Genomic DNA, 14031 nt, shown 5'->3' with positions numbered 1-14031 from the left:
AGGTCTTTATGCTCAATTAATAAAATTACATTAATAAGCCTCCTTCTGGCCTAGTGTTGTGGGAGCAGGGCTGAGCAGTCTGGTCCGGATTTCCTCAGAGCCGAGGACCCCAGCAGAGGTCCCAGGTGTCACTGCAGTGGGTTGGTGGATGGAGTGGAGATGGTAAGGTGGCTGTGAGGGTTGTATGGAGGAACATTCAGAGAGGAGAGAGTTGACAGGAGAACAGGCAGGCGGCCCTAGCTTAAGGGAAGCCTGGAGGTTTCTGTAAAGAAGTTCAACTCTAGAGCCAGATGGATGGTTTTATTAGAACCCTGGCTCTGGGGCTGACAAGCTCTGTGCTTTTCTACATATTCCTTAATCCTCCTTCTTGTTGTTGTTAGGTGCCATCAAGTCAATTCCCGACTTACAGCCACCCCATGTGACGGAGTAGAGGATCCCACAGGGTTTTCTAGGCAGTCATCTTTATGAAAGGAGCCCTGGTGGTACAGTGGTTAAGCACTCCTAGTGTTCGAGCCCACCAGCGGCTCTGCAGGAGAAAGATGTTGGGGAAATCTGCGTCCACAAAGATTACAGCCTTGGAAACTCTATGGGGCAGTTCTGTTTTGTCCTACAGGGTCGCTATGAGTCAGAATCAACTGGAGAGCAATGGGTTAATTTTTACAGGAGCAGATTACCAGGTCTTTTACCAGCAGAACCAATAGTGGGTTAGCAGCCAATCGCTTAACCACTGAGCCACTGAGGCTCTTTTTAACCCTCCTCAGGCTCCATATTCTCCTCTGTAAATGGGGCTATAGAGGAGAATATAGAGCATATACTGAGAAGATAAAACAAAAATGTAAAATAAAGTAGCTATACCCTCAATAAATTTCAATTACCTCCCTACCCTACCCTAGAAATACCCAAGCCCAATTCAACCTGGAGATGTTCACCTGTCACCATTTGTGTACTGGGGGCCTACTACACTTTATGCAGGTTTAGGAATTCTTTCTGCTCAATTTTAACGTAGGGTGCCGAATCCACCCTGGGGAATATTCCTGGGTTGTGACATGAATAGCTTCAGGATCGCGTTATACTGGGGAACTCGAGGGACGTCACAACCTTCAGGCACAAATGCCTGGAGACCCTTAGTTAACCAGGTGTGAGGGTCTCCGCCCGGAAAGCAGGGTTTTTTCTCCAGGGCTGCGGGGGGCTGGAGCTGACTCGGTGCCAGAGGTGGCTCTCAGTGCTCTCAGAAATAACAGGGACCGGGAGGCTCTGACGCGCTTGTCAGGGGCGAGGCGGAGCGTGGGGCGCGCGGGGCGGGAATGAAGGGGCGTCGTGGCGGCTTCTCGCAGGCGGGGCGCGGGGGCTGCCTGGCCGCGCGGCCCCCTCCTCCGCGCCTCCCCGCGGCGCCGCGGCCGGCAGGTGGCACCACGGGTCCGGGGCCTGGCGCCGCGAGCGGGCGGGGCAGGAAGGGGTTAAATAGTTGGTGGAGCCGCAGCCGCCGCTCTTCAGGGAAACCCACCAGGGTGTGCGGAGGAGGGAGCGGCAGTGGGCTGCGGAGCCCGGCGCGGCGCCGGGCGGGGGCGCGTCCAATCCGGCGGCGGGCCCGGCGCGAGCGGAGCAGGCAACATGGAGGGAGGCGCGGCGCCCGGCCGCCCCTGACGCGCCGCTCCTGGTCCTCGTCGTCCGCGCCTGCGGCAGCCCGAGCCCGAGCCGAGGGGCCGCGCCTCGCCAGCCCCGGTCCCTGCGGCGCGGAGATGAGCAGGTCCGCGGCGCTCCTGCTCTGCTTGCTGGGCTGCAACGTCTGGAAGGCGGTGACCAAAACGCTGCGGGAGCCCAGCGCCCAAGGTCGGTGGGCGGCGGCGGCGGGGACCCGGCTGGAGCGAGGGCCGGGGCCGACGGGCTTTGTGTCGGCGAGGGGCCTGCCGCAGAGGAGGCGGCGGCGGCGGCCGCCCTGGCGGGGGAGGGTCTCGGCCGCATTGTGTCGGCGGCCGCCGGAGCCGCAGCCGCAGCCTCCGGGCCTGCAGCCCCCTCGCCGCGCTCTGGAGGGGGCGGCGCCGCCGGGGACGCCGAGGTGCCCGGGGCAGATGCTCCCGATGGACTGGGGGCTACGGAGGGGGGTGGCACCAGCTGTGGTTACTGCTTCTGGTGGCTTGTTTGGATGCATCCGATGGCCCTTTATGCCGTGACAGGGACACGCGGCTCCATCGCCTGAGCCCCGGCGAGAGGGGCCACCAAAGGGTCGCCTCCGCCCGCTCGCCGCTCCGGGCTCGGATCCAGGAAGCCGGAGCCCGAAGGCTGTGCTTAGCCCTTTTGTTGTGGCGGGTTGGGCGAGGGGGCAGCCACCGCCCCAGGGGTGTCCCCTGCGCCCCGGGACCGCTCGGGTGAGACGCTGGCCCCGAGGTCCGTGGCTGCTGCCCACCACCAGCCTGCCGCAGTTTGGGAAAGTTTCGGGGTCTTTCCCCCCTCCCTACTCGACGTCTTTTCCGGACCTGAAGGATTTGCCAGTGGTCCCGGAATTATTCCCGGAAGGGGAGAAAGAATTGGAAGTGGGAGGCCCTGATCAGTTTAAAAAAAAAAAAAAAAAAATTATTTTCAGGTCTGTATGTCGCCAGCTCATGCCTTTTGTCTAATCTTTGGCCTCTGCAAATCACTTTCCAGCCTTGGGAGGAACGTGGCTGTCCCTGAGAAAGACCACGACTGTCTTTTGTTTTTAAAATCAGGATTTATTTTGGGGAAGCCCCGAGGCTTCCTTTGCACGCTCTCGTGAGGACAGAATCTTGTGCTTCTCTGGTGCCTGCCTTTTCTCAAGGGTGACGGAGCCGCTGCAGATGAGTATCTGCCTTCACCACGGTACCGCTGCCGGGGGTCTCTCGGGTCTATCGGTTCTTTCGCTTGGGCTGCCTTAGGGAGTTTCCCTGCAGCCCTGTGGACCCCAGAGATCCTTGCTTGTGGTCTTTCCTTTGAGAACAGTCTATGTCCTGTAAAGTCTGCCCTGCAAACCGAAAGAGCGAGGAGCGCTCCATCCCAGCCCTTAATTGCTTGGATGCTGTCTAACTCCCTTTTCTGGAGCCAAACCTTGTCACTATGACAGTATTCAGAGCGCCGGGTGCCTGGGCACGGAGAAGCCTGGATTTCGACCCTCTGGTGTTGTGACAGAGAGGGGAGGTTCTGCTGATAATCTGCCGGGTTTAGTTTGTTACCTACATTTTGAGTTAAAGGTTTTCAGATCCATCACTTGCGTATCATTTGCAGGCATTCTTCTACAGCTCTGGTATAAAATGACCACTGTGAATTGCATATAAACTTAGTACTGTGTACTATGGAAGGGAGGACGTTGACCAAGTACAAAAAGACCCATATATCGCTTCATGTAGGAAACAAATGTTTAGGACATTAGATCATCTGTGTTGAATCGGAGCCTCTTAATACCCACTTTGATTTCACCTATTTTAGTAAGTATGATATTTGCACTTAAACAAGACCATTCATCCCAAGGAATAAGTTGATTTTTTTGCTTTGCACTTGAAACAGCAATATATAGAAAAATTAAGTTCATTCACTTATAAAGTAGGGGAAGAAATAGCTTCAATTAAAAAACAAAGAATCATAGAAAACCTACTAGGTTGAGGTCTAAGATCACATTTTGCAGAACTCTTGTTGCTAAAAATCAGATCAGGTGACTAAACTCTCAGAAGTGGAAATTCTGTGAAGTGGATGAGAAATGGGCAAGCTGTGAGGGTACTTAGGCCACGGCTAGGAGTTTCTTGGGAGTCCTTGGGTGGTGCAGATGGTTAAATACTGGACTACTTATGCGAAGGTTGGTGGTTCGAATCCATCTAGAGACACTTCAGAAGTAAGTCCTACTGTGCTCATATAGGGTCACCATGAGTCAGAATCGACTCAAAGGCAAGTAACAACAGCAATGAGGAGTATCTTAGTATATGGATTGGTTTCAATGGAAGATCAAGTGTCTTGGAATATTTCGTACCCCCTGGATTACTTCCTTGATTTTTCATTTACAGCAAGGATGGCTTCTTAAAGAGCTGAGCACAGGAGCTGTATTAGCAGTTAGGGTCTCACTACATGGCATCCAGATTTTAAGCTAGTACCACTTTTAAGGGAATGGAGAATTTCTCCTTTGACATTCGAAGATCGAAGAATGCTTTCAATCCACTGAGCTTTTCAAACCACCTTGATACTCACCGCTCTCTATCTTATAGTTATTTAACTCATTCCTCTCTACTCTTTTGGACCTTGTACAGAATGAAGACAAACGCTGCAAGTGATTTAACTTTGCATTTTCCACAACTCTTTGTAGATTGCTTTGCACATTGTTGGTGCTCCGATCATGTTAAGTGAGCGAAGGGTTGAAGACATCTAATAACTTATACCACACTATATAAAAACCAAAACCAAACTCATTGTGATGGAGTCAATTCTGACTGATGCCAACCCCAGGCGATATAGAGTGCATCTGCTCCACGGGGCTTTCTCGGCTGGAATCTTTGGGAAACAGATTGCCAGGCCTTTCTTTTTGCAGTGCCACTGGGTGATTTTGAACCGCAAACCTTGAGGTTAGTAGCCAAGAGCAAACTATTGGTGCCATAGTGTCTTACATACACTGTAAGACATCTAATACATACACTATGCTGTTACATAAAGTATAAACTGTGATCACCATCACTGGCTTGCATTTTAAGAAGAAATGTTCAATGTTGACATTCTCTGAAACCTCATTTCTAAGAATTTTGCTTTTATGGTAGAAACCGTTACTTAAATCATGTGTTGTGTGCGCACAGACATTGTGCATCACCAAGGTTTGGGAATTACTCAGGAAAAACTTAAAAACCTAAAACCAAACCCAGTGCCGTCGAGTCGATTCCGACTCATAGCGACCCTATAGGACAGAGCAGAACTAACCCCATAGAGTCTTCAAGGAGAGCCTAGTGGATTCAAACTGCTAACCCTTTGGTTAGCAGCTGTAGCACTTAACCACTATGCCATAAAAAAAATAGAAATCATATATTGTAGTATTCCAACTAGATTCCTGGGACTAAATGACACCTTCTTTATTAAATGGGTCTTTATTACATCTTCTGAGGAAACTATATATTTAAGGCAAAATTTAATGTTTGGCTTCAGGGTCTCTTTTTACTGTAGCTGCTTTGAATCTGCAAAGCAATTTGAAATGCAACAGTAAGTTGTCCCAGTAAGGCTCTGCTTTGATAATCATGAATTTGAACTAGCTTTAGAATATGATTGCATGTTTTTATTAAATATTTTGTCTAATTACATTCTGTATATTAAAACTTGCTCTGAAATGTTTAAAGTATTTCTTTTTTTTTTCTTTTTTGGAATTGTACAGAAACTTTTATTCAAATGTATTAACTAATTTTGACTTTCTACTAATATTTGAGTTTTGTGAGCTCCACATCTTAAACCGTGCATTGAAGTGCCTTGAAAGAGGGGGGCCCTCCTTGCAGAGCAGTAAGCTGTGCAGATGTGTTCTATGGGGAGGTACTTTGGAAGCCCAGCTCAGTATTTATGTGCCAAAAGGAAGGGGTCAGAGCTAGGTTAAAAGACTCCATGCCCAGACTCCTATTGTATGATCTTCATTTTGCTGCTGACTATTTAATATCAAAATATTCTGCAATGATGTACTAACCTTTTGTTCATTTCACAAAAGCTACGGCCTGTCATAACATTTGAGGTGAATTGTTGCAGCGAATTTCTCCTTTCCAAGAGGTCTATTCCTTGCCAAACTCATATTTCAGTTATTAGCCCTCTGCGATTAGTTGAAAGGAGCCCTGGCAGTGCAGTGGTTAAGGTGCCCAGCTGCTAACCAAAAGGTCTGTGGTTTGAACCCACCAGTGGCTCCACAGGAGAAAGATGTGGCAGTCTGCATCCATAAAGATTGCAGCCTTGAAAGCCCTGTTGGGGCAGTTCTCCTTTGTCCTATAGGGCCTCTATGAGTTGAATTGACTTCAGAGCAATGGGTTTGGTTTTTCTGATCAGTTGAAAGACTGTGAAGCTGTGTAAAATATTAGGAGGATCATCCAAGAAGCATAACTTATGTTGACATTATATTAAGCACATAACATCTAAATAAAACTCATGGACTCGTATCCTGGGAAATTGTAGGTCTTGAACTTGTAAAGGCCCCTGGGCTTCATTGCAACCCAGGTGTGAGAGCTCAATGTGAAATCAATAGCAATGTCTAGGGAGTTTCTGGCAAAGTCTTTGAAATGACTTTATGAATTATTTTCTTATCCTATTTGTAATTTTTCTTTAAAAGCATTTATGAGCTTAAAACCTTTACCAAAAGAAAGACAATATTGCAAAGAGTTCTGCCTAAAGTACACACAGTACTTTGAAAGTTTCAGTCATCACTTTATTTTGAACAAATTACTGATACTTCTATAAACCTAACTGTATTGTTAATAATACTGTTCATAATACAGTATTGTTAATAGAGACTAATTTAGTAAATGGTAATTACTTAAAAAGCATGTGGAAGTCACCTACATGTGTAAGACAATATACATGTATAATACTGTGTATTGAAGGAAAAGTTGGATAAGAATTATTTTAGGGATCTACACTTTGCTCAGAAACGGAATGCCCCAAATAACACCCGGAGAAAGTCGGCTAGCACTGGTATCTGATAATTTCGTAGCAACTTGGCCTGGTTTTCATAGTACTGTTTTTAAAGGATAATTGTCTAATGGCAAAACATTTTGTCCATGCTTTATAGCTGAAGAAAAGGGATCTGACTTATAAGGAGGTCTTCAAGCATCTGGTACAGTGCTAGGCTCAGAAGATGTGTTCAAGTAAATGTTTGTGAAAGCAAACTGTGGCGTATCACCAAGAATATAAAGAACAAGATTTGTGCCTTCTGCTTCTTGTGTAAATCTTTGTGGCTAATACAAGTAGTAGGCGCTGAATAAATCTCACATTTGAGTAGTCTTTTACTTAAAATAAAAAAATGCTTTCTCACCCATTATCTTCTTTGATCTTTAGAGTAATTCTGTGAAGTAAGGAGGGTGGCTATTATTATGCCCATTTTACAGATGAGGAAACTGAGAATCAGAGAAATTAAGTGACCTGCTGAATGTTACGTTACTAGTACTGAGCTAGAAATTAAATTCATGCCTTTTCATGACAAGTCCAGGGTTTTCACTACAAACCACTACCTCTTAGAACTAGATAGGGTTATAAAGATATTTCTCCTTTCTGGTGATAGTAAGAATTAAGCTTTGTATATATGCATTCTTACTAGATCATACTCTGCCTACTCAGTCTTAAGGCCTTACCCTTGAGGGTGAGCAATGGAGTTGAAAGTAGGTGAACTGGTTGAAAATACGTACAAGGAATAGATAGACTCGAGATTCCCAGGTTTCCTCTTCCCAATTGATGGTGGCTGTCAGCTGGAACCTCAGTGGGGACAGTTACGGATTGAATTATGACCCCTAAAAATGTGCATGAACGTGGCTAGGCCGTGATTCCCAGTATTGTGTGATTGTCCACGATTTTGTCATCTGATGTCATTTTCCTATGTGTTGTAAATTCTACCTCTATGATATTAACGAGGCAGGATTGAAAAAAAAAAAAGGCAGGACTCAATCTACAAGATTAAGTTGTGTCTTAAATCAGTCTCTTTTGAGATCTAAAGAGAGAAGTGAGCAGAGAGACATGGGGACTTCATTACCACCAACTAAGAAGAGCCAGGAGCACGCGTCCTTTGGACCTGAGATCCCTACACTGATAAGCAGCTAGACCAGGGCAAGATTGATGACAGGGGCCTTCCCCTAGCATTGACAGAGAGAAAGACTTCTCCTGGAGCTGATACCCTGAATTCGGACTTTTAGCCTCCTAGACTGTGAGAGAATAAATTCCTCTTTGTTAAAATTATTTTAGGGATCTAGATGGACGAGTTTGTCCTATGATCACAACTACCTTGCACACTTCTTGTGAAACATGTTTAGTGGAAATTATTTTACACAGCAAAAATGCTATTATAGTTTAAGTTACAGAGATAAATAGGTAGCTGCCGTTGAGTCAACTGTCTCATGGTGACCTTTTGTACAACAGAACAGAACATTGTCCAGTCCTACAATCACCAGCATGTTTGAGTCCGTCGTTGCAGCTGTTGTGCCAGCTCGCTAAGAGTTACGCCCTGGTTGGCCTTCTACTCCATCAAACATTTTGTCCTCCTCTAGTAATTCATCCTTCCTGATGAAGTGTCTAAAGCAAGTGAATTGGACAGCATTCTGCTGTGATCCAGAAGGTTTTTGTTGGCTAATTTTTGGAAGATCATCAGGCTTTTCTTCCTAGCCTGCCTTAGTCTGGAAGCTCTGCTGAAACCTGTCTACCATGAGTGATCCTGCTGGAATTTGATATACCGGTGGCATAGCTTCCATTATCATAGCAACATGTAAGCCACCACAGTTTGACAAACTGACAGATGGGTGATGGATCAAGTTATAGAGAAATATTATCACTAAAAAAAAAATTATCACTAGGCCATGTTTATTTGATTTCATATAGCCTTAGGACTTTTGAAGAGCACAGTTTTAGCTGAAGTACTCACTTCCCAGCAAATGAAACTGAATGTATTTTAAAAACTAAGCTTCAGCACTCCAGATAGGCCAATTATTTTTTAAGAAATTTTGCAGTACAAATCCGACAGCATGCCCTACATTAGGAAAATCATTGTTTTTACAAAAGCAAACATGTAAATAAGCAAAATTGAGGCAATTAGCCACTTTAGAAAGGGCTTCATAGTAAGTCTCCTATGAGTAAGTAGTGCCATAAGCATGTTTCAAAGACTTCCACCTACCTCTGGTTCCAGTCTTTGTTTCTTTTGCCAGCTCCTCTTCCTCCCTGATTCAAGTTCACTCTGCAAACAGTTGCTCCTTTTTCTTTCATTTGCCTGGTACAGAATTTACTGATCCTTACAGATTCCAGTAAGTAACTCTTTCTACGTGGATGACTTCAGCTTTTCTATTTCTTGCCTTTATCTAGTGCCTTGGTTTGGGTTTTCTTGTGTCTTAGCTCTGCATCGTTATGTCCAACAAGCTACTGGACACCTCCATTGTGCTGGGTTCACCTTCAGCTCCTCATCTTCCAACCTCCCCCTTTTCCTTCAAGCTAGTGTACTTTCCTGACTCCTCTATTAACTAGACTCAGAATCTGGGACCCACTTAGATGCTGTCTCACCCTTTTGATCCATGTAGTGAGTAAATAAACGAGATATGTTTATATGGCACATTCTAGATCTAGAAAGTTTCAGAGATCAAGTTTACCCAGTGGCATCACTAGGGAGGTGCAGGGGGTGTGGACCACATCTGGTGACATTGCCAGAGGAGGGTGACGCCAAAATGACTTGCTATAATAACATCTCTATAGTTGTTGTAACAGCAAAAACATTTTTCATAAGCCCAGTTGACATGTATCGATGCACCAGCAAAGCCAGAACTCTATGCCGATTTACTTTTGAACCTTCTAATGCACTCACGTCAGCCCTGCCATTATTACCCAACTACAGTAACACTTCAAATCCCATGGTTTCGTCTGCACGGGCTACAAGCATGCGCTATTGTTTTTGTTGCTGTCGGTGTTTTTACAGTGGCTGATTTTCTGGGGTTTTAGCTACAATATTGTGGTAATTAGTATTTGTGAACCTATATCACTAACTTTTTTGAGGCTGAAGTAATAATTAAAGGAAAAGAACAAGTGATATGCAGGAATTACGACTTATGAGTAACAGTACAGAAAGCATTGCTAAGGATTCTGTATGGTCAGGTTCAGGAGGAGGTTCATGGGTTGGTGACACCATGAGTTACCACACAGGGTGACACCAACCCTAGTGACACCACTGGTTTTATCCTCCTTTTTCTAGAGATGAAGTCCCCCAGGCTGAGAGAAGTAAAATGATTTGAGGTAATATGGCTCTCTAGCGCACAGACCCTGTAGTAGGTGGACTAATGCCTTCCCCCAAGATATCCCCAGAACTCGTCTGTCAGTGGAGGCTTGTGTGTTGCTATGATGCTGAACAGATTTCAGCGGAGCTTCCAGACCAACACACACTAAGAAGAAAGGCCTGGTGTTCTATTTCCGAAAAATCAACCAACAAAAGTCCTGTTGATCGCAAAGGTCCAATCCGCAACTGATAATGGTGATGGCGCAGGACTAGGCAGTGTTTCTTTCCATTGTGCATGGGGTCGCCATGAGTTGGGAGCCAACTCGACGACAGCTAACAACAACAACAAAGATATCCACTTCCTGATCCTTGGAATTTGTGAATGTTACCTTCCCTGCAGGAGGGACTTTGCAGATTAAGTTAAGGATCTTGAGATTATTATGATTTATCCATGTGGGGCTGATATAGTCACCAGGGTTTTTTATAAGAGGGAGGCAGGTCCTTATAAGAGTCCAAGAGAGATTTGAAAGTGTTGTACTGTTAGCTTTGAAGATGGAGGAAGGGGCCACAAGCCAAGGAATATATGTGGTCTTTAGAAACTGCAAAAGGCAAGGAAACAGATTCTCCCCTAGAGCCTCAACAAGGAATGCAGCCCTGCCTGCATCTTAACTTTAGCCTGTTTTCAGACTTCTGGCCTCCAGAACTGTAAGACAATAAATTTGTGTTGTTTTAAGCCGCTAAGCGTGTGGTAATTTGTTACAGCAGCAAATAGGAAACTAATACAGACCCTTAACCCCAAGAGCTGTCACAAGAGACCCGCCCATAAAGTCAGGTCATGGTACAGCATGGACCACATTTGCAACCAGCTGCTGAGGACAAAGTTTGGTGAAGTGCGTGGAGCCCTTACATTCAACACTTAACAAAATTCTGCCAATCTGGAGCTACCACAGAGAGCCCTCACCATCACCAAATAATTATTTTTCTTCTAGATGAGATCAGTGGGCTGTGACTTTTCTTTTGTTCGTAAGCAAGACACATCAAGACCTCTGTGTCCCTTCCAGAGTTGGGCTGCGCATCTGCAAAGAGAGCAGGTAGCATTTCAAACTCCTACCAAAAGCCACTTTTAGAAATCTTTTTTGCCTGCTGTTAAGCTTTTCTCTAGATTTGTTGGAACCTATTAAAAAAAAAAAAAATTTTTTTTTTTTTTTTTTTATATATTGGTGACTAAATGAGGTAAAAGAAAATTGTGATTGGTGTCACCATGTGCCTTTATATAATGAAAAGATAGGGACCCTCCCCCAACTTGGACTGGCCTCCCAGGTATTTCAGGGGCTCAGCATTCCCCCTTTTTATTTCTCCATCTGTCTTAGTCATCTAGCGTTGCTATAACAGAAATATCAGAAGTGGATGGCTTTAACAAAGAAAAAATTATTTCTTCACAGTAAAGTGGGCTAAAAGTCCAAATTCAGGGCATCAGTTCAAGGGGAAGGCTTTTTCACTCTGTCGGCCTTCTCATCAATCTTCCCCTGGATCAGAAGCTTCTCTGTGAAGGGACCCGGTATCCAAAGGACACACTCTGCTCCTGGTGCTGCTTTCTTGGTGATATGAGCTCCCCCTGTCTCTCTGCTCACTTCTCTCCTTTATATTTCAAAAAAGATTGGCTTAGCACACTATCTAATCTTGTAGATCTCATCAATATAACTGCCACCAATTCAACTCATCACATCATAGTCATAGGATTTACAACACGTAGGGAAATCACATCAGATGACAAAATGGTAGACAGTCATATAATACTGGGAATCATGACCTAGCCAAGTTGAAAGATATTTTGCGGGGACACAATTCAATCCATGACACTCTCCCTTAGGTAAATGAGCTCCAGTGGTCTCTGGGGTCCAGCACCCTTTGAACAATTGTAGAAGCCCCCAGTTGGGCAGAGGGCAGGAGCAGTGTGAGAATATCTGGATACTCCTTGACACTGGACCTACTAGGGAGTAATGGAAGAATGAACTCTCTTGGTCTAGCACTTTCCATCTCATTGGGACCAAAATAATTAAGTTCAATGTAGCCCAGAGTTTGGGGGCAGGGGGATGTAAAATTTGTGCAAATCCTAGAATAGCAGCTGTTTTGGTGATTTGGGGGAGTATTGTGGAGATCCAAACTTCATGGGACAGAGGGAAGGAGGATAGTGAATCCTTCCCTTAGTTATTTGAAGGCTGAAAACTTTGCCTCATGTTAAGGCACAATACTTGTCTTCATGTCTTTTATTATAAAATTCACTGATTTCATTCAGTTTGCATTGTCATGTATACCTTATCCCTCATAGGGTACTTGCTTGAATGCAACGTGCCTATCTCTTTTGGTTTCAGGCTGTTCTTTCATCCACATTGTCCCTCTTCAGCCACCAGTTTATTCATGTTTCTCCGCTGCAGAAAAATGTTCACTCTCTTCCTGTTGTCCCAGGTGTGAAATCCAAGTCAGGTCCTTGCAACCTTCCCTCTTTCTGTTAGTGCCTGTTCCAACTTTATCTCCCGTTCTTCACAAGTTTATATTGTCTTCTCCAGCCAGACCATTCCATTTGCTGTCCCCTGGATCATTGTTGGAGCCCCAGTGGCACAGTGGTTAAGAGCTCCGCTGCTCACCGAAAGGTCAGTAGTTAAAATCCATGCAGGAATCGACTCAGTGGCAGTGGGTTGGATCGTTGTTGTGCATCCTCACTTCCCTTTGCCTTCTGCTCCGCTACTCTTTTGTGCTCCTGAAATCAAGTACCAAACATTGAGCATCTACTGTATCTACTGTAAGGAGCCCTAGTGGTGCAGTGGTTAAGTGCTTGGCAGCTAACAGAAAGGTCAGTGGTTCGATCCTACCAGGCACTCTGTGGGAGAAAGATGTGGCAGTCTAGTTTTGTAAAGATTTATAGCCTTGGAAACCCTATGGAGCAGTTCTACTCTGTCCCATAAGATCACTGCGAGTCAGGATCAACTCCACAGCAGTGGGTTTGGCTTTTTTGGTAAGTGTATGAAGACAATATGCTAGCTACTAATTAGACTGAAGAGGTGGTGGGAAGACATGTATTTTGCGTAAACTTGCTTATTTAGAAGTTCTTGCCCTCTGGTAAGGAGCCCTGATGGTGCAGTGGTTAAGCGCTAGGCTACTAACTGAAAGGTCAGCAGTTCAAATCCACCAGCAGCTCTACAGGTGAAAAATGAGGCAGTCAGCTTCTATAAAGATTGCAGCCTTAGAAACCCTACAGGGCAGTTCTACTCTGTCCTGTAGGGTTGCTGTGAGTTGGAATCAACTCAGCAGCATCTGGTTTAGTTTTTGGTTAACTCTCTGATAGGAGTCCTGGTAATGTAATAGTTAAGCTCTGGGCTGCTGACCAAAAGGTTGGCAGTTTGAGTGCACCCAGCAGCTCCACAGGAGAAAAGACCTGGTGATCTGCTCCTGTAAAAATTACAGCCTGGGAAATCCTATGGGGCAGTTCTGCTTTGTCACATGGGCTTGCTATGAGTCAGAATCGACTTGATGGCACCTAACAACACCATCACCTTCTGGTACTTTACAATCCAGCTGGAAAATATATGGAAAGATAAATTAATAAAGAAGGCTATCACTAAGATATCTTTTTTTAAATCACTAAGATATCTTTTATGTCGTTAGGCAAGAGTATTTCCCTTGAGTAAGATGAAACCAACTAGCATTTGTGTAACTAAAATCCAAGCTATCAGTTGTCTGTGATGTTTATTTCTAGATACTTCAAGGACTTGTCCAGGGACAGAGAGAGCATAAGCATGCAGCACACCCCTCAGTGCTCCTAAAGGCTGTAAGTTAGGGAGGAGAGCTCTTTATGGTGATCACAGATTTAAGCTTCTACAGCATGAAACGGACTGCGTTGGTCCTATAGTGATTTCCAGTGTTAATTGAAACTCTGAATAATAATTTCAGAAATGATTAGGTAAAGCTCTCTCATATTACTTAAACTGGATTGGGAGATAAAATGATCGTTGTGGATTAAAGTGTGTTCCCCCAAAAGATATGTTGAAGTCCTCCTAACCCCTGGTACCTCTGAAGGTGACCTTGTTTGGAAAGAGGGTCTGTGAATGTTATCAGTTAATATGAGG

The 14031-nt window shown here is 45.0% G+C and overlaps 1 protein-coding gene across 2 annotated transcripts in view; it reads left to right on the top strand.

Annotated features, from left to right (window-relative positions):
• Positions 1 to 1551: 1551 nt before the first annotated feature.
• Positions 1552 to 14031, top strand: part of FAM171A1 (family with sequence similarity 171 member A1) — a 154218-nt gene continuing 141738 nt past the window's right edge. For both annotated transcript variants that reach the window (XM_064284885.1, XM_064284884.1), the window contains exon 1: positions 1552 to 1830. In XM_064284885.1, coding sequence (XP_064140955.1) covers positions 1740 to 1830 — 91 coding nt within the window. In that variant the 5' untranslated portion in view covers positions 1552 to 1739. The remainder of the gene's footprint in view (positions 1831 to 14031) is intronic.

The sequence above is a fragment of the Loxodonta africana genome, chromosome 4 (assembly GCF_030014295.1).
Source record: "Loxodonta africana isolate mLoxAfr1 chromosome 4, mLoxAfr1.hap2, whole genome shotgun sequence".
Classification (NCBI taxonomy): Eukaryota; Metazoa; Chordata; class Mammalia; order Proboscidea; family Elephantidae; genus Loxodonta; species Loxodonta africana.
This window is presented reverse-complemented; position numbering and strand designations above follow the sequence as displayed.